At 55.2% G+C, this 17,770-nt stretch overlaps 6 protein-coding genes across 6 annotated transcripts; 4 read left to right on the forward strand and 2 right to left on the reverse strand.

The window, feature by feature from the left end:
- Nucleotides 1-513: 513 nt before the first annotated feature.
- Nucleotides 514-3,711, forward strand: G647_01962 (uncharacterized protein; the record flags this gene model as incomplete). The annotated part of the gene is made up of 4 exons (XM_008725361.1): nt 514-600; nt 659-998; nt 1,057-2,670; nt 2,717-3,711. 4 exons carry the CDS (start codon nt 514-516, stop codon nt 3,709-3,711), a joined length of 3,036 nt encoding a protein of 1,011 aa, XP_008723583.1.
- Nucleotides 3,712-5,347: 1,636 nt separating this feature from the next.
- G647_01963 (uncharacterized protein) lies at nt 5,348-6,403 on the forward strand (the record flags this gene model as incomplete). Its single annotated transcript, XM_008725362.1, has 1 exon — nt 5,348-6,403. One exon carries the CDS (start codon nt 5,348-5,350, stop codon nt 6,401-6,403), a length of 1,056 nt encoding a protein of 351 aa, XP_008723584.1.
- Nucleotides 6,404-7,426: 1,023 nt separating this feature from the next.
- On the reverse strand, nt 7,427-8,746 carry G647_01964 (uncharacterized protein; the record flags this gene model as incomplete). Its single annotated transcript, XM_008725363.1, has 2 exons — nt 7,427-8,635; nt 8,738-8,746. The coding sequence occupies 2 exons, from the start codon at nt 8,744-8,746 to the stop codon at nt 7,427-7,429; spliced, it is 1,218 nt and encodes a 405-aa protein (XP_008723585.1).
- Nucleotides 8,747-9,563: 817 nt separating this feature from the next.
- On the reverse strand, nt 9,564-14,546 carry G647_01965 (uncharacterized protein; the record flags this gene model as incomplete). Its single annotated transcript, XM_008725364.1, has 3 exons — nt 9,564-9,702; nt 9,759-11,610; nt 11,684-14,546. The coding sequence occupies 3 exons, from the start codon at nt 14,544-14,546 to the stop codon at nt 9,564-9,566; spliced, it is 4,854 nt and encodes a 1,617-aa protein (XP_008723586.1).
- A 1,283-nt stretch (nt 14,547-15,829) lies between these two features.
- Nucleotides 15,830-16,239, forward strand: G647_01966 (pyruvate decarboxylase; the record flags this gene model as incomplete). Its single annotated transcript, XM_008725365.1, has 2 exons — nt 15,830-15,949; nt 16,042-16,239. 2 exons carry the CDS (start codon nt 15,830-15,832, stop codon nt 16,237-16,239), a joined length of 318 nt encoding a protein of 105 aa, XP_008723587.1.
- A 148-nt stretch (nt 16,240-16,387) lies between these two features.
- On the forward strand, nt 16,388-17,770 carry G647_01967 (uncharacterized protein; the record flags this gene model as incomplete). Its single annotated transcript, XM_008725366.1, has 2 exons — nt 16,388-17,654; nt 17,712-17,770. The coding sequence occupies 2 exons, from the start codon at nt 16,388-16,390 to the stop codon at nt 17,768-17,770; spliced, it is 1,326 nt and encodes a 441-aa protein (XP_008723588.1).

Here is a 17,770-nt window from a genome sequence, read left to right on the forward strand (position 1 = left end):
CTCTAGTGGCGATAGTGCTATTCTCGTTGCCGAGATCTGTGCCGTCCTCTGCCGTCTTAGCCGGCAAGGATCTACGGGAACCGTCCACGCCGAGGCGGAATACTCTCATCGCTCCTGACTGAGGTACACGTTGACTTCGACGGGTCCTGTGACGGGCAAGAACTATGTCCCTTTGTAGAATCACCGGTTTTGTGTTGCAGGGTTTGCCCCCGCCGTCTGATGCTTAGCTGTTCGGCCAAGCTGGCTGAACGTGATGAGATCAACATCACGTGCTACCGCGCTAACACTTGTGTGCAGTTTGGGCAAGTGACTCGAGGCAAGGCTGCGACGAGGCTGACACAAGGCTAGCGCCAAGGTGAGATGACGTCGCCCGGGAATCCACCCTCGAAACCGCCCCGCCAATTGCCGCTCTCGTGCAACCGCAGCCTTGAGTGGCAGCTGTCTCACGGTAAACAGCAGAGGCCTTTGTGACCGGCCTCTTGCCATGCGAAGACTATCGCCCCGTTGCACGGCATGGCGCACTTCCTTCGAGGCAAGCAGGCTGGCATCCAAGGGGACTTGTCCGCAGGTGTCACGCCTGAGGCCTTCATGCTAGACGATGTATGCCCTTTCTCGTGCTACGGCTGCGACGCGAGAGAAAGACTGACTGCTTCTCCAGTTCGCCCGGTACGGCATCAACTCGCAAATATCGGTCCTTGCCTATGACGCGGTGCAGTCGCTCCTCGCCGTCGGCACCAACGAATCCCAATTCGGACCTGGCATCGTCTACGTCTTCGGCCAGAAACGAGTCTGCGTGACATTTACTCCTCCTCGACGCTCCTCCATTCGAGACATTCAGTTCTGCGCCGACAAGCTCGTCGTACTGGACAGCAAGAATGATGTCAGTGTCTTCAACCTCGACTCGAAGCACTTACAAGCCAACTACGCGCCTCCAGGCCATGTCACTGCTATCCTCTCCGATCCGAGTTTGGACTACGTTTTCTCCGGATTGCAAAATGGTGGGTGGCCACACGAACGGGTTGGCGAGCAAATAAAGCGAGGCTGACGACGCGGCAGGAGATATTGTGGCGTTCGACCTCGACCGCGAAAATATAACCGCCTTCAAGATTCCCAATCTCTGGCGCGAGCGGAATCCCAGGGCGCGGGTATTGCCAATAGTGTCGATGCAGTTTCACCCCAAGGACATCGGTACGCTGCTCATTGGTTATTCCGAAGGGGCCGTCATCTACTCTTTCAAGCAGAACAAGGCTCTCAAGTTCTTCCAATATGAACTGCCGCGCGGTGCTCGTGGTGGGGACGCAGATCATACAACCACAAACACAGTGCGGTACCCTCGCCTTACGCGCGCTCTGTGGCACCCGACCGGCACATTCATACTGACGGCTCATGACGACTCGAGCTTGGTCTTCTGGGATCCCCGCGATGGAAGGGTGGTTCATGCCCGGACCATTGAGGACACAGACGTCAACGTACCCGGGGCAGGATCCTCACGTCAAGATCTCCCTAGAAGTCCCATTACACCTGTGAGCCCTGGCTTGGGAAGTGCTGTTAAAGAGCCGTACTTCCACATAGCCTGGTGCTCGAAACAGAATCCCGATGACACAGGTTTGCTTCTGGCTGGTGGTTCTTCGACGACGAACCCGACTCGAGGTCTGACCTTCATCGAATTTGGGCCGACGCCGAACTACCAGACATCAACTTGGGATTTTCTGGCTGGCCACTTTCGGAACCCCAAACGGGTGCACATTCTCCCAACTCCGGCTAATGCTACAATCAACACATTTCTCCCTATACCTCGCTCATCTCCTCATTTTGGAGGCTCTCACGATCCTATCGCCGTCATTACTGCACTGTCGTCTGGCGAAGTCATCACCCTCAGCTTCCCATCCGGACATCCCATCACGCCTACTAATCAACTCCACGTCTCCTTATCATTTGTGCACCCATTCGTGACCAAAACAGCTCTGGCGTTTGTTGACCGGACCCGGTGGCTCGGTATGCGCGAGGTTCGCCAGCATGGCCCAAACTTTTTAACGGGTGGTGCGGAAGGAACAAAACCTCTCAAGCGGCACGAAAACAGGAACGTCATTCAAGCAGCCCATGCTGATGGCACCATTCGAGTGTGGGATGCCGGGCATGGCGACGTTATTGAGAACCCAGGCGTGATTCAAGTTGACCTGGGCAGGGCTGTGGGCCGCTGGGACCAGCTCGAGGTCACGCAAATGAGCATGTCCGGAGCTACAGGAGAGCTATCAGTCGGGTTGAAGTCAGGAGAACTAGTCGTCTTCCGACTCAACCGAAACCAAGGCGCTGGAAATCCTCCGACGCCTCCGGGCCCTAATGCAGGACCTGGAAAAATGCAAGATATTAGCGACCGCGCAGACCCGGGGCTGAAAGAGGGCCTCTTACCATTGACCATGACAAATGACCAGCAAGGCCCTGTCACTGCGTTGCAACATGCGGATGTTGGCTTTGTGGCTGCAGGGTATGCGGCAGGTGGAGTGACCATAGTTGATCTTCGAGGCCCAGCTATCATCCATACTGCTGTCTTGTCGGAAATCGTTGCCGGCAGTCATCGTCGTGGTAGTATCAGGCGACCGACAGCTGCCTCTCCGTCTTCGGAGTTTCCCACAGCCATGGAGTTCGGTATCTTGACCCTGGACGGCGACGGTAAGTGCTTTTGGCGTTATTTTCCGAAACGTACTGACCAGGACAGACTACTCCTCACTTGCCCTCTTTGTTGGCACGTCTCGAGGTCGGGTGGCTACTTTCAAGATCCTGCCATCCCAGACTGGCCGATACTCTGCTCAATTTGCGGGCGTAGCAAAGATCTCTGACGATCGAGTCATTTCGTTGTGTCCAATTGACTCTCATACAGGTGCGCCGGCATATGCTTCGGGCTACGCAATGGGCGGACTACAATCCGGTCGCAAAGTCGACGGTGTCCTCGTGGCAGTTACAGCCTCATCAGCCCACATCTTCCGCCCTGCATCTGCAAAGGGCGCATCCAAGACCTTCGACAACTATCTCTGCGACTCGGCCACAGTAGCGCGCTACGAAGATCGTGGCTATGCGCTCGTTGGTCTTTTCGGCGATGGCGCCGCCCGAGCATTCTCCATCCCCGCGCTGAAAGAGATCGCAAGCACCAGGGCAAACCACCTTTTGGACACGAAACGTTTTGGCGACGCGATTGTTACTCCTACTGGTGATATATTAGGCTGGGCCGGACCAAGCGAGCTAGCCATCGTTAACGTCTTCGGTTGCGGCACGTCCCTCCCACCTAGCACAGATCGTCTGTACGACGCTGCGAAATCTATCCCTCCTCGTCCCACCATCAGCAACCTACAATGGATCGCCGGCACCCAATACATTACACCGTCAGACATGGATATTCTGATCGGTGGCCCCGACCGACCACCTTCGAAGAGAATGATGGCCGAGATGCGTGCCGCCCAGGAAGCTGAATTTGAACGTCAGCGTGAAGCAGCACGTTCGGGCCGAGCGGTGAAACCGGATCAGAACCAGGAGGGCTACTGGGCATACATGCAACGGCAGATTCAAGAGAGGACAGAGAACCTAGGCCTGGCGGGCGACAGTCTCGACAGGGCTGCCGAGAGCAGTTCCAGTTGGAGCGATGGAGTGGATAAGTTTGTGGCCAAGCAGAAGCGGGCGGCGGCGCTGGGCTTTATTGGGAGTAAATTTGGGTTCTAAAATTGAGCGGGCTGGAGACGCATTGTAGTGAAACGCGTACTCGGCGAACTGGCGGATGTGGATAGAAATCGACCATAAGGCACGTCAAAATCAGCTTTCTGGACCGAAGAACGAGAGAAGTTCAGCCGGTCAGTCCGATAAACTGCAAAAGTATCATGAAGTCTGCTGTGTATGTTGAGTTGAGACGTTTCGCTCGTTGTTGTGAGCCATCTCGAACGATCTCGTCTTGAGCCAGTATCACAAGTTCAGGCATCGACGTTCGGAACTTCTACCGCTTTACTCTCTACAGTACCTGTGGCCCTCGACTCATGGACAGACGATACTTCCCTGGGACTGCAAGTTCTCCCACCACCATTGCTAGCACAGATCCCTTATAATAGCAGTTTCCTCAAGTTTCTGAGCGCCTTTGCCAATAAACCCCTGGCTACGGTTCGCCCCAGTTGCGGCTACAGCGCGAGATCATCAAACAATGGTGGTCCGGACGAGCCCTGTCTGATGCGAGCCTGTCTGATGCGAGCCTGTCTGATGCGAGCCTGTCTGATGCGAGCCTGTCTGATGCGAGCCTGTCTGATGCTCGCCAATGCATGCTCGCCGTGCACGGATCGATTTGAGTTTGAATGATCAAGTGATCGATAGGCAGTTCGAGCCCTACTGTACAGTTACTGTACCTAGGTAGGCATAGGATACCGGACTGATCTTACCTATCTGATCTGATCTGATCTGTTCTGTTCTGTTCTCACACGATGTACTTAGTCGTTTTTTCAGTGGTGGGAGAAAGCGAGGTCGTCGGACCATGCTGCCCTCAAAAATTTAAAACAAAGAACCAGCCGGCTGGGTCCAAGCGTCCTCTGTCTTCTCCTCGAAGCAGAAACAGTCACGCAGTCTGTGCTGTGCTTTGCTTTGCTTGGTCGCCTTTGTCTGATGACACTGTCGCCATGGTTAGGCCCGTCGCTATCGCCATCGCCATCACTGTCATTGTCACGGCGGCATTGTCTCGTATGCGAACGGCGAGGCTCGTGCAGTGACGGACGAATCAGGAGGGGGAATATCGAGGAAATGGAATCGAAGTGACGAGGTCCAGTCTACCAGTCCAGTCAATACGCTTGCCAGCGAGATCGTGGACGGTCCAGACAATGTACGTGCTCTTTGTACAGTACGTCCCTCCCTCGGCTCATTGTTCTTACTCGGCGAGGGCCGGACTCGGCAATATTCTCGATGGGCCCTTGTTGTGTTAGCATTGCGTTATGTTGATTCACTTCGCTTCGCTTCGCTGCACTTCGATGATTCCGTTGGTCATTCATTCACTGTGAGTCGTGCTGCGTATCGGCCTGTCTGCGTAGTTTGCACTCTGCATCTGGATCTGGGTCTGGGTCTGGATCTGAGTTTGAGTTCAAGGATCGAGCTGTGAGTCGGGCAATCAAGTGACGGTTGGAGCGGTGGCTAGAAGCAACTTCTTCTTCTTCTTCTTCTTCTTCTTCTTCTTCTTCTTCTTCTTCTTCTTCTTCTTCTTCTTCTTCTTCTTCTTCTTCTTCTTCTTCAACTCACATCACTGTTGCACGGTCAGTTAGGTCAGGTCAGATCGAACCCCGAGATTCGGAATACAGCTCGTCCCACAACAATCCACCCACCTACCACCATGGAGAATAAGATGAAGAAACTGGTTCGCCAGCTGTCCACTCGCGCAAGGACACGTCCTACCGTCGCGACCGGTACCGATACTGGTACGAGCAGAGCGCTCGAATCTGTGCAAAAGAATCCGCCGCTCACGAGCCCCATCCTGCCCAACAGAGTGATTCACTTTCCGAAATGTCCGCACACCACGCCTCCGACGCCTCGACCGGCATATATCCCTCCCGTTCTGAGGACCGAGATCATCGAGACGTCTGTTCCAGCAGTAGCACCAGCAGTAGCAGCGGAGTTGGCGACCAGTCTTCAGGACCTGGAGATTACGGGCGTTAAACCGAAATCGAGGCCAGCATCAGCATCAGAGTCCAATGAAGCCATCGTACCCGCTGGAATGGCCGGTCCAGGTCCGGCGCAGCACGAACGTGAGCCTGAGCATGATCGCGAATTCGCATTCCCCACCCCCACCACCACCACCACAGGCACGACCACGGAAGGGAACGACACCACCGTGCACATCAAACAGTACTTCTCCACCCCCTCGCGCTGTCTGGACTGTTCGCTCTCGCTGGCACGCCAACGCGAAGCCTCCACCAGAGACCTCAGCGCGGGGATATTGCGTGAATGGGAACTCCGGCTCGTGGAGCTGACCTCGGCGGCCAAGGCGGTCTGCCAGGTGGCGCGGATCAAGAACGCCGAGCCCGGCCGATCGGACGGCCATCTCCTGAAGGGAGACATTGCCGTGTTGGAGAAGATCGAGGCTGAAGAGGCGGCCTTGGCGGCCAAAATGGCGCAGCAGAGAGAGAGGGTCGAAGGGGAGGTGCGTGCCATTTGGGCGGACGTGGCGCGGGAGTGGGAGGGCGGGATTCGCGAGGTGGTCAGAGGGGACGGGACCGGCGAGGCGGAGGAGAGGTGTGTTTTTGTGGTGTCTTCTCCTGCTAGAGGGGGTGACAGCTCAGGTCAGGGAGAGGGTTGTGGGGGTGACGGCCTTGAGGACGGAGAGGGAGAGTCCCCCCCTACGGAAGGGCAGGCTAGTGTACAGGTGCAGTGGGTTCCGGTCGAGGGCTGAGTGAGGGGGCGTTGCGGTGATGTGGTGATGCGACGTAGATTCCAAAAGTATTGGGACTCCATGATTACAGGCATGGGTTTGGTTCATTTCCGTGGTTCCGTGTGATATTGATATGGGACACCTGTGTTGTATTTCTAGAGGTAGGAAATGCACCGGCAGTGTTTACTCGTGAGAACTTCATGCAGAACACATGCATGGGTGTACGCCGTGCTCGTCTGCCAGTGGCCTCATGTATAACTCAAGATATTGTACGTAGGGGCCTCGGTCTGCCATACGTGCTGAGATCTGCCCCTTTGATGGTAGCCAGATAATCGCCTGGACGTAGAGAAAGCGGCTCCGCCAGTAGTTATCCTGCGTGGTGATGAAGTCGTCTGCAGACATGGCAGCTGTTCAAGGAAGCCTCAACGGCATATTTCGCGACATCGCAGCATAGCCGGGCATACGGGAGAGGCAGATCTGAAGCTGAATCTCGTCGTCCAGGGTTGTGAGAAGATTGGGCTCGAGTCGAACTTACGTGGCTCCCGTGATGCGAAAATGCAAAAGTGCGGCAAGTCATGGACTCGTCTCTGTGCACAGTCTAAGCGATGTTACAATAACATATCGTCTGATCCAGCTCCTCGTAGGAAGAGAAACAGTGGTGGCAGGTCAGTGGCATCTCTGCGCAACTACTGACACGTGACCATGAAGCATGCTTACTCAGTCTGCCGGTGGGGCCTCCACTAACGTGACTAACGTGACTAACGTGACTCACGTGACTAGCGCGACTAGCGTAGCTCGCCGAGCACCTACTGTGTACCTCAGTGAGCCTCGCACCAGCATGTCCGTCACCTACGAGTACAACAGCGATGATGATCAGGAAATATCTCAAAGTCTCTTTGCGGCTGGGCATCAACATGAACTCATATATCTGAAACCAATACAACAAAGACACGTCCACCATCTGAACAAAGAAACTCCCTCGTCCTGCTGGCCGCTCGCAGCCTCGCCTCCCTCTCCCCCTTCCGCTTTCAGTCTCCTCGCAGCTCAAGCCTCATACGGCTTCCCCAGACACTTGGACCGTCCAACCGCCGTGGCACCGAGGAACCGAAAAGCTCGATTCCAGAAATCGACTTGCGGGATCCTCTTGTCGTTCAGAACCTCTTTCATAAACTCAGTCCCGTAGTCCCGTTCCAGCTCGGAGAACCACTCGCGGCTCCGGATCGCGAAGCCGATCATCCTTCGCTGGCTCTCAGTTGGGGCGAAGCCTCTTTGCAGCTCATACGACGGTTGACGCCCGGTCTTGTTGGGGGCGTCCCGGGCACTGCTCCGCGTCAACCGGGTCTTCGTTACGCCCGTGGGCTTGGCGACTGTTTTCGCTGGAGCCTTGCCTTGGCCTGCCTGTTTCTTCGCCGTGGCAGCTTTCTTTGACTCTTTGGGAGCTGTGGTCGTGGCCTTGTCCGTCCGCGTCCTTTTCGTGGGTTTACTGTTTGCGGGTTCCTTGTTCGTTGGCGGGTTCTTCTTGACCTCTGGACTGGCCGTATTTGCCTTGGGCGAAGCCGGCACGGGCGAGGTGCGAGCTGGCTCAGCCAAGTTCTTTCGCGATCTGGTCTTCCCGGTCGACGCTGCAGTCTTCGCCGGCGCTTTAGATTTCGCTGCCTTCTTCGTCACGCCGGGCTTCCCCTTCTTCTTTGCCGCGGCAGCTTCTGCCTTGGCCTTCTTCTTGGCCGCAGCGGCCTCCTCTTTCTCCCTCTTCTTCGTGGCGGCGGCCTCTTCCTTGGTCTTCTTCTTCGCCGCCGCCGACGCAGCGTTGGCCTGTTTCTTGGCCTCGGCAGCCTCCTTTGCCGTCTTCTTTTTGGCAGCGGCAGCAGCAGCGGCGGCGGCCTCCTCTTCCATCTTCTTCTTCGCCGCCGAAGCCTCCCCGACCGTGAGCTTGATCGTGATCTTGGAGCGTGTGCCGGCTGAAGGGCTCCCCTGTGGATTCTGCTTGGCCTCGTTTACGATCTTCTTGATACTCTCCTGCATGTCGTCATTGCCGCCGCCAAAGATCTTGTCCAAGTCATCATTGATGTCCTTGGGATAAGTCGGCGGTTTTCCCTTCTTGGTGGTCGTCTTCTTCCCTCCCGGAGATTTGATGCCCGGGGGACCAAGTCTGGTGATGGCGTCTCTGTTTATTTTCTCCGCCGTGGGTGATTTCAGCGGCTCGGGTTTCCCTCCCTTCCCGCCTTTCCCGCCTTTCCTCGTCGTGCCTCGTGTCTATTTGCAAAGTCAGGCGCGCCACATGGTCGGGATAAAGGGAAAGAGGGGGGCGAAAAACTCATGTACGCCCCTCTTAATGCCAGCCAGCGGGTAACTCACCTCTACCATAATAGTAGCTTGTAGCTTTTGTAGGAGGGTTTAATTATTGCCCCTTTCTATGCCCTCGGATGGGTGTGAGTGTTGTCTCCACGGCGATGACTTGAGCTCAGCTGGACTAGAAAGAGAAATGTGATGAGGAGAGGGTTCACGACTGGCATAAAGACATACTCATCATTGGACTTCCAAAGCTGGGACCACGCACAACGTGAAAGACAAAGGACATTCATATTCAGGACGGCCAAAAGAGACGGTGTCGGGGGGGAGAGGCTCAGTACAAACATGGACAAAGGACGTCGATGCCGCAAACGGCGACAATTGCATTCAGACACCCCGTCACATAGCCAGTTAGTTAGTTGATCGATTTCGGATCGAGGACTGAAAGGTGCCTTCTGGGGCGATTGAATTCCTCTTCTTGAATGCGATTGGTTGCCACTCGAATGATGATTGACTGTCTGGACGGGTAGGACAGAGGGGTCCGACCGCAGCTGGGAATTCGAAAAGGGGACAAGACATCTTTTTCCTCAACATATATTCGCCTCGAGTAAACACATCACCTTAGCAAGCGCCTGTGCTGTTGTTGACCGCAACCGGTCTTGCTCGAGGCATCCCATCCACGTTGCGTGGGAAAATGAATCCGATATAGTCACAATCACATATTATCCAAGGCTCCTGTTTTCCCTTTCACGAAGCCATCATCAAGTCATAACCGCCGTTGAGTCATTGTTGCAAGCAAAAAAACACACAGACGCATCCCTTTCTCGAGCGTGGCGTTAGTGTCCTTTGCCCGGCAAGAAGACGCAACATATATTTATAACGTGATCGGAGTTCAGCCACCAAGTCCGGCGTTCTCGACATTTCTTAACTTTGCCGCCAGTGTGGTGTCGTAGAAGTTGTAATATGGGTCTGGAATGCAGAAGGTAGAGTGGCGTAGAAGCGTTTCGGCAGTTGGTCGGTCGGTCGCGTTGCTATCAACTCAATCAGTATTTATCCCAGGGGACGCGTCCAGGAGCTCGGTACTCACACTTGGAAACAGTCGTACATGAAATTCAATCCATCCACCGTCGCTGTCGACTGTACCTCTTCGGGAATCGGCGGTGCTTGGCTGAGACTTCCAAGCTTGAAGATGGCACCAATGGCTTCTTCACGGCTCCATGGCCGTTTCCCGGCAAACATCTCCAGCACGACACACCCAAGTGACCATATGTCGACTTTGGCACTGTACCCTTGACCTTGCGAGCGCACTACCTCGGGAGCCATCCAGAACACCGAGCCCTGCATGCTGTTCGTGACATCATTGCCGTAGATGTTGTCGGATTTCTTGGAGATGCCAAAATCGGAGATCTTGCAAGTGCCATCCAGATCGAGGAGGATATTGTCGGCCTTCAAGTCTCGATGAAGGATGCCTTCTTGGTGGAGATACGCCAGCCCCTCCAGTGTCTGCCTTGTAAGCGAGCGAACCACGGCCTCCTCGAACTTTCCATGTTTGCGAAGACAACTGCCGATAGAGCCACCGGGAATATATTCGAGATAGATGCTGATCGAGAATTCCTTACGCTCGCAGCCCAGATATTGTACGATGTTGGGATGTTCCAAATGCTGCATGGTGTCGATCTCTTGATCCAAAGCCGCCACCATTTCCTTGATTCGATCCTTGTCCTGGCCGGCAGCTTTTTGATTGACTTCGACTTGCTTGACAGCCAAGAACTCACCCGTCGTCGCATTCATCCCGAGGTATACGCGTCCATACGTGCCTTTCCCAATAAGCTGACCACGGATGATCTTGAACGTCGCCTGCCGCTTTGGCGTATCGTCCGTGGGGACTTCTTCTTGTGGTATCGGGTCGAGAGTTGATAGACGATTCCCTGGTTTTGGCCTGATCTGGACAATATGGGCGCCGAACATCTTGGTTGACTTCCGTCGAATGATGCCGCTTGCGTTGTTCTCTTGCACTCGCGCTGCGACAGAGGGCCCTCTCTTGATGCTCACGTCGTTTCGTTTCTGCGCAACTTCACGAATCGACTTCATCCTGCTCAGACCACCCGTCGATTTGCCTACTTGCCGCTGAGCGACACTGGCGACCTTGCTGCGGTCCTTGGCCTTCAGCGTCGACTCATCGGAGCCCAGTGTATCCGAGTCATTCTTGCGGCTGAAGTCGAGATCCAAGCCAGCCGTACCAAAAGTGACTCCCTTGGAACGAGGTTCAAGCGCATCGAGCGGATCCTGGTCAGACGACCTCATAGGAGAGTTGTTGTCGCCTTTTTCCTCAAGGTACGGCTTGTCAAGATCGACGCCGGGGAAGAACTCATCGAGATGGTCGACCACGTTTTCTACTGCGGGACGATTGGCCCAGATGTCGCTAATGAACGAGTCGCGTCTGCTCATTCGATCGTCCGGAGACTGTGCCGACCCACTGAAACTGCCGTCGGAATAGCTGCGGTCATATCCTTCTCCGCTAGCCGTTGCGCTCTCGTCGCCAGTAGGACGCATGCCGCTAGATGAATTTGGCGACTTAAACCGTACATTCTTGGCCGTATTCTGGTCCGTATCTACAGTCAACGTTGGTCGCTGGTCTTTAATGCGAGGTGGCGTCGCGGTGCCGGCGCTCGACATTGACTTGTTGGCCAGCGGGATCGCAAAAAGACCATCGTCCGAATCGTCGTCCGAATCATCATCCTTAGTAGGGTGGGGCGAAGGTGCGAAAGACACGTTGGTCTCCTTGAACTCGAGATCAGGGCCATACGACTTTCTGGTCTGGAGAAATGGACGCGGCGGCGACTTGGTCGAAGGACTAACAGGTGGAGACTGTCTGAATCGTCGAGCATTCTCCACGGCAGCGTTCTGCGGTCGATTATCTCGACTTAGATCGCCAAACCCTATTTCATAGTCAGCAAATTGTGCACATCATGTTACTTTTACCCCAAGTACAATCGGGACGAAGGAACCCACCTGAAGTGTTACGGCCAAAGTCGACACGACTTCTGTCTTGTGACAATCCCTGGCTAGCCAAAGTGGCCGGGGCAACACTCATTTTGCCCATATTGGCCAACGCTGCTCCAATGCCGCTTGCTGGAGCAGGTGCGAAAGTAGCGGATTTCTTCTTACTAAGTTTGCCGTCTTCTTCGGCAATGGGATCCGAGATTCGTTTCAACGCATCAAGCGAAGACCTGCTTCCAGATCCTCTCGCCCGCAGAGAGTTGACCTTGGTCAGTGTGGTAGATTCTGCAGGAGCTGTCGGAGGACGTCGCACCGGGACGAGGTTCTCGACCTTCTTTTCCTCAAAAGGCGAATGCCGTGGGGTGTCGAAATCAATGACGGTATTCCCTCGGATACTGTTACCACTGTATGTGGCGCTCTGTTCCTTTTGAGCTCGACGAGATTCCAGGTAAGCTCTTTGTTGGGCTTCTGTTTTTCTCCTGTACTCTTCAGCCTGCTTCTGCACGAGCAGCGGATCATTCGACAGGGCATCCGCCGCGCCTGGAGAGGTATAGCCATTGCGACTCACGCCGCCCGAGGAATTGGACTTCACCATAGGCGTGCCACGCTCAACCGGGACTTTGTGGCCAAATGACACGCCAAGGCCCATTGATTGAGAGGGGGAACCATGCACTGCTGATAGTGTGGGGCTCCTGACATACAGCTTCACGCTGCCCAGAGGATCTGTGCGACTGCGCACGGCGACGAGAGCGTTGTCGGAAAGCGCGTTTTCGTGGTCGCTCTGCCCCGGCTCGGTGAGGAAGATCTGCGCATATTCTGCGTCTGGGATTCCAAGTTCAATGCAGATGAGGCTACGCAAGGCAATTGCGGTTTCCACATCGGTGACATCCACGAGCCGATAGTTCCAGAAATCCGGAGTAACGAAGATGTATCTTCTTGCCACGCGAGCGCCACGACGGGCTGTCACTGGAACGCGTTCATCTTCGCTCACCGTAGAAGGAGGACGCTGCAACAAAGCCAAATCGCTGCCATTTGCGCTAGGCTTCGAGAGTATCTTCCACGGTCCTGGACTTGTTGGTGATTCTAATGGATGATCATCAGGGGGCGGTTGGCTATGCTCATGCCTCTTCCTCATGAACTTACTGAGGAAGCCCTTGCTGTGATCTTTTCCTCCAGGACCCGGGGTGTAATCGTTGCTCCAGGTACGATGAGCTTCCAAAGGTGACGGTCTCGTTACCTCTTGTGCATCCCGCCTATCTGCATAAAAACGCGCAGACTCAACAGCCGTGTTCGAGCGGGTTTGACCGCTGGCATACAGCATAGAGTCTGTGCTGTTGTTCTTGCTGTGGTCTGGGCGCTGCGACTGAGAAGAAGTGCTGGTGGCTGAAACCGGGACTGCGCTACCAAGGCCGGGGCTGGCATTCGGGGATGCTTCAAACGGCTTCGGCAACAAGCCAATGGAGCCGTCACCAGAGGGATTAGGGCTGTGTCGGCCGCGGCTGTTCAAATTGTTTAGAGTGCCTCTGGTATAGTCCGCACGACCTGTTGCTGCAAAATTCTCGGGGGGTTTGGAATCGCTCGGAGTCGAAGATGCACTGCTGTGTTTGCTCAGAACCGGCATCGTGCTGCTCCGAGGCTGCGAGGTGCGATGTCCCAGTCCGACCGGAAACTGGGGAGGCATCTGCTTTCCCGGGCTTCCTTCTGGACCGGCGGTACCAGGCGTGCTACCAAACTCGGATCGAGGAAGATGGGGCGAATTCTCCAAGGTGCTCTCGGTTCCTGCGCTCGCAATCGTGCCTGCGCTTGGAATCATGCCGGACTCACGTCGTCTGTGCCCGATCCCTGCACTGGCCGGCCCTTCACCTCCCTGTTCCACCAGCCGCGAGATGAGCTTACGCAACCTCTTGCCTTCTTCCCTTTCGCGGCCCTGATCCCAGCCGGTATTGCTGTTGGAGCACACCTTGGCAAGCTGCGGGTAAATTGTTTGGTGCATCATACCAAGATTACCACGCCCATTCGGACCACGGCCGAGATCAAGAAAATCGGAGCCTTGCAGTTTCAAGACCCTAAAAGTTTCCTGCCAATCATTCGAGAAGCCATTTGCTGCCAGCCAGATGAGCACCCGGTCTAGGGGCCACTGTGACGAAAACTCGCTCGAGTTGCTGCCCGTCACGGCTGCACTATGGGCGCGCTGTCGACCATCGGTGACCGTCTGGGGGTTGATCAAGGTTGCGGTTGGAGGTCCTGGGGAGATCGGCTCGTGTTGGTCGCGAAGCGGAAGAGTGAAGGATGGCTTGTTTGAGGAAGCTGAAGCCGCACGGCTCTCTCTGTTCGCAATATCCGGATTGGGTTGAGTGGGGTTGGGATAGGAGTAGCTGTGCGAGGTAGATGTGCCGTCCGAATATTTCTGATCTGCATGAGATAGTGATGGTTCAGACGTAAACTGGGCGTCGTATCTGGAATACGACGCATAGTCGTCGAGGGGCGGAATACCAACTCCGGGACCGAATGAATCTCCTGTCGGGATAAAGGTAGCGGAAAGGATGGGTTTGTCATTCTGCGGCGGCGGCGGAGGGATGTTCAACTGGCGCATACCATAAGGTATGTGTTGTCCCTGGGACTGGTTGTGATTGAAGGGTGGCGGTGGAGGTATATTCTGGCCCATGCCGGATCTTCCCCATGGTTGCTGCCACCCTGCTCCTGGAAGTCCAAACACTGTCCCTAATGGCATCGAGGAGGGATGCGGCCCTGGGGGAGGAGGTGGCAAATTCGACCCTGGATATGGTCGAGGAGGAGGCGGTGGTAGATGTCCCATAGTCCCCTGGCCTGGTGGAGGCGGAGGGCCCGGGATATACTGTTGTCGCTGGTTGTCCATGATCTGGCTGTTCGAGACCATTCTCCAGTGGGGGTGTTATAGTCGGTCCGACCCTGAGTGACAATATCACCGCGTGGGACTAACAGACATATCTCGTTCTTTTTCCTGCGCGACCCCCAACCTTGGCCGATGTGATTGAGCGGGTGTTTCGTAAAGGACACTTGCAGTCGGCTCCCTTGCTCGTAGCGCACAAGGCATTCCTCTTGAGATGACCGAGCTTACAAGAGCATTGTGGCCGTCGCAGCCCGTCACGATGGACACAGCTGATATGCAGCGCACGCAGACGCCGATGACAGGAGGGTGAGGAGTGCCACGTGGAGGCTGAGGAGTCTCGTGCCGAGGAGAGTTCGAGAACAACGTCGCGAGTAATCCAATGCCGAAAGGGACAGAGGCTGTAAGCAACGGAGGATAGCGACGGCGAGTGAGAGATTCTTCGTGGTCAAGCGTCTGTCGCAGTCTTTCGGCCTGGAGCAGTGTGGCTGAACTGCGGGAGGGAAGGCTTGGAGGCCAGAATAGGCTAGCCTGCGGCTGGGAGTTGGGCCATGTCGGGGGCCAATTGGATGCCCGGGATAAGCGCCCCCCAGACGCGGCTAGCCTGCAGAGTCCTGTGTACACAGTGGACGGTAGCTCGTTGTAACTAGAACGATGGCCCGTCGGCGTGCCCACTGTGTTGGCTCGTCGCATCGCATGCAGCGCTCCGCCTGTGATCTTCAGGGCCACAGGGCCCATAGATTTTCAGAGCTGTTCGTCTGCCCAGGCTGTGCCGGAAGTAGCTAGTCGAAGTCGCGTGGGAAAAATAAAGAAACAACCGACCTCATCCAACACATTCGCAAGTATCACATCACCCTTACCTTTTCGAAATGCCTGGTGCTGCATGCTGTTTTGCTCAAGAAACACGACCACTGCATGATTCTGCTGCTTACAAAATGACGCACGTAAGACGCATGCAGAGTTGGATAAAGCTTCAACTGACGTGGAGCTGGAGTGGGCTGATTCTTGATCTCAACATCATACCACTGTCTACATCATGTCGCTCCTTGCCCCAGTTTGTATGCTTCTGCTGTCCCAATGGAAGAAGCCTCGCTGCTGGGAGATCGTCGAACCTCCGGAACTTACATTGATCCGCCACCTGTGTCTGGTGCTGCATCCAGTCATTGCCCGTCATAATCCGCGGCGCATGTGCAGCTGCAAGATCTGATAAAAAGTCCATTGAGTCCTTTCCTTTGCGTCATTTTCCTGGTTGCCCTCTGAATAGGTACCTGTGTTCTCTATGCTCTTGCAAAATGGCTGCCAACGAAGATATTCGAACTTCCGAGCTGGTTGAACCCGTCGATGTGGCTGTTTACCTCTTCACCAGGCTGAAACAGATGGGAATCGACTCCATTCATGGTCTACCCGGCGATGTGAGTCCTCCGCTGTCCCAACAAATAGACGCCTTCAAGACTGGCATTGCTACCCTTTCGTCGATTGTTCCTCAAGCTTACAGAGATCCCAGTTCAACCTGGTAGCACTCGATTATATGGAGGGCTGTGGCCTCGAGTGGGTCGGCAACTGCAACGAGCTCAACGCTGGCTACGCAGCCGATGGCTATGCCCGGATCAAAGGCATCTCGGCCGTTATCACTACCTTCGGCGTGGGCGAGCTTTCGCTTCCCAATGCCATTGCGGGAAGGCAGGAATTTGCCCTATGCTGAAGAAGGAGACCCTGCTGACAATCATGCCAGCTTTGCCGAGTACGTGCCGGTCGTGCATATCGTCGGCACGCCCAGTACGATTTCTCAGAAGAATGGCATGTTGCTCCACCACACTCTCGGAAACGGGAACTTCCATGTCTTCGCGGATATGGCTGCCCACCTCGCGATCGAAGTCGCCAAGTTGATCGACCCTCGCGACATTGCAGCTCAGATCGACCACGCCCTGCGCGAATGCTATCTCCAGAGTCGACCAGTCTACTTGACATTGCCGACGGACATGGTGAGACGGAAGATTGAGGGCGCAAGGCTAAGGACGAAGCTGGACCTGAGTCCCCACAAGAATGATCCGGAGAAAGAAGACTATGTGGTCGATGTGGTGTTGGGATACCTGAGCAAGGCGAAGAATGCCGTCATCCTGGTCGACAGTTGCGCCGTCCGTCACCGCGTCCTCGACGAGACCCACGAGCTGATTGAGAAATCTGGGTTACCTGTTTTTGTGGCCCCTATGGGTAAGGGCGCCGTGGATGAAACCCTGCCCAACTTTGGGGGCATCTATGCGGGAGCCGCGTCGAATCCAGGCGTGCAAGATCGCGTCGAGTCTGCCGACCTGCTCTTGACCATTGGTAGTGTCAAGTCCGATTTCAACACCGCCGGCTTCTCGTACCGAACCTCCCAAATGAAGACCATCGACTTCCACAGCACCTACACTCGGGTGCGCTATTCGGAATACCCTGGTGTCGGCATGAAGGGCGTCCTGCGCAAACTCATCGACAGGCTACCGAAACTGAACATCCAACCCGGTCCGACTCCTCCCCTGAATAAGATGCCCGAAGACGCGGGCGCCGCCACGTCTGCTATCACTCATAGCTGGTTTTGGCCTCGCCTCGGTCATTGGCTCCGGGATGGCGACGTTGTGCTCACTGAGACCGGGACGTCCAACTACGGCATCTTCGACACTCGATTCCCCAAGAATGTCACGAACATCAGCCAGATCCTGTGGGGCAGCATTGGGTATGCCACCGGGTCCTGCCAAGGTGTTGCACTCGCTCTCAAAGAGTTAGGTGGAAACCGCCGGACTATCCTGTTCACTGGCGACGGCAGTTTCCAGCTCACCTGCCAGGAAGTGAGCACCATGATTCGACACAATCTCAATCCCATCATCTTCATCATCTGCAACAACGGCTACACCATCGAACGGTTCATCCACGGTATGGAAGCAACTTACAACGACATACAGAACTGGAATTACAAAGACTTACTCCCAGCATTTGGGGCAAAAGAGGGCAACTACAAAACGTACCAGGTCAGGACGAAGGACGACGTGCAGGCATTGCTTCAAGACGAGAACTTCTCCAGAGCTCCCTATCTGCAGCTGGTCGAATTGTACATGCCGTGGAACGATTCTCCAGCAGGACGTAAGTGTCCACCTTGTCACATCTCCGCGAGCACTGCAGGCTAACCCATCTTGACAGTTTGTGTGACTGCTGAAGCGAGTGCGCGCAACAATGCAAGGATGCTAGAAACATCATAG

This window comes from Cladophialophora carrionii (genome assembly GCF_000365165.1).
Source record: "Cladophialophora carrionii CBS 160.54 unplaced genomic scaffold supercont1.1, whole genome shotgun sequence".
Lineage (NCBI taxonomy): Eukaryota > Fungi > Ascomycota > Eurotiomycetes > Chaetothyriales > Herpotrichiellaceae > Cladophialophora > Cladophialophora carrionii.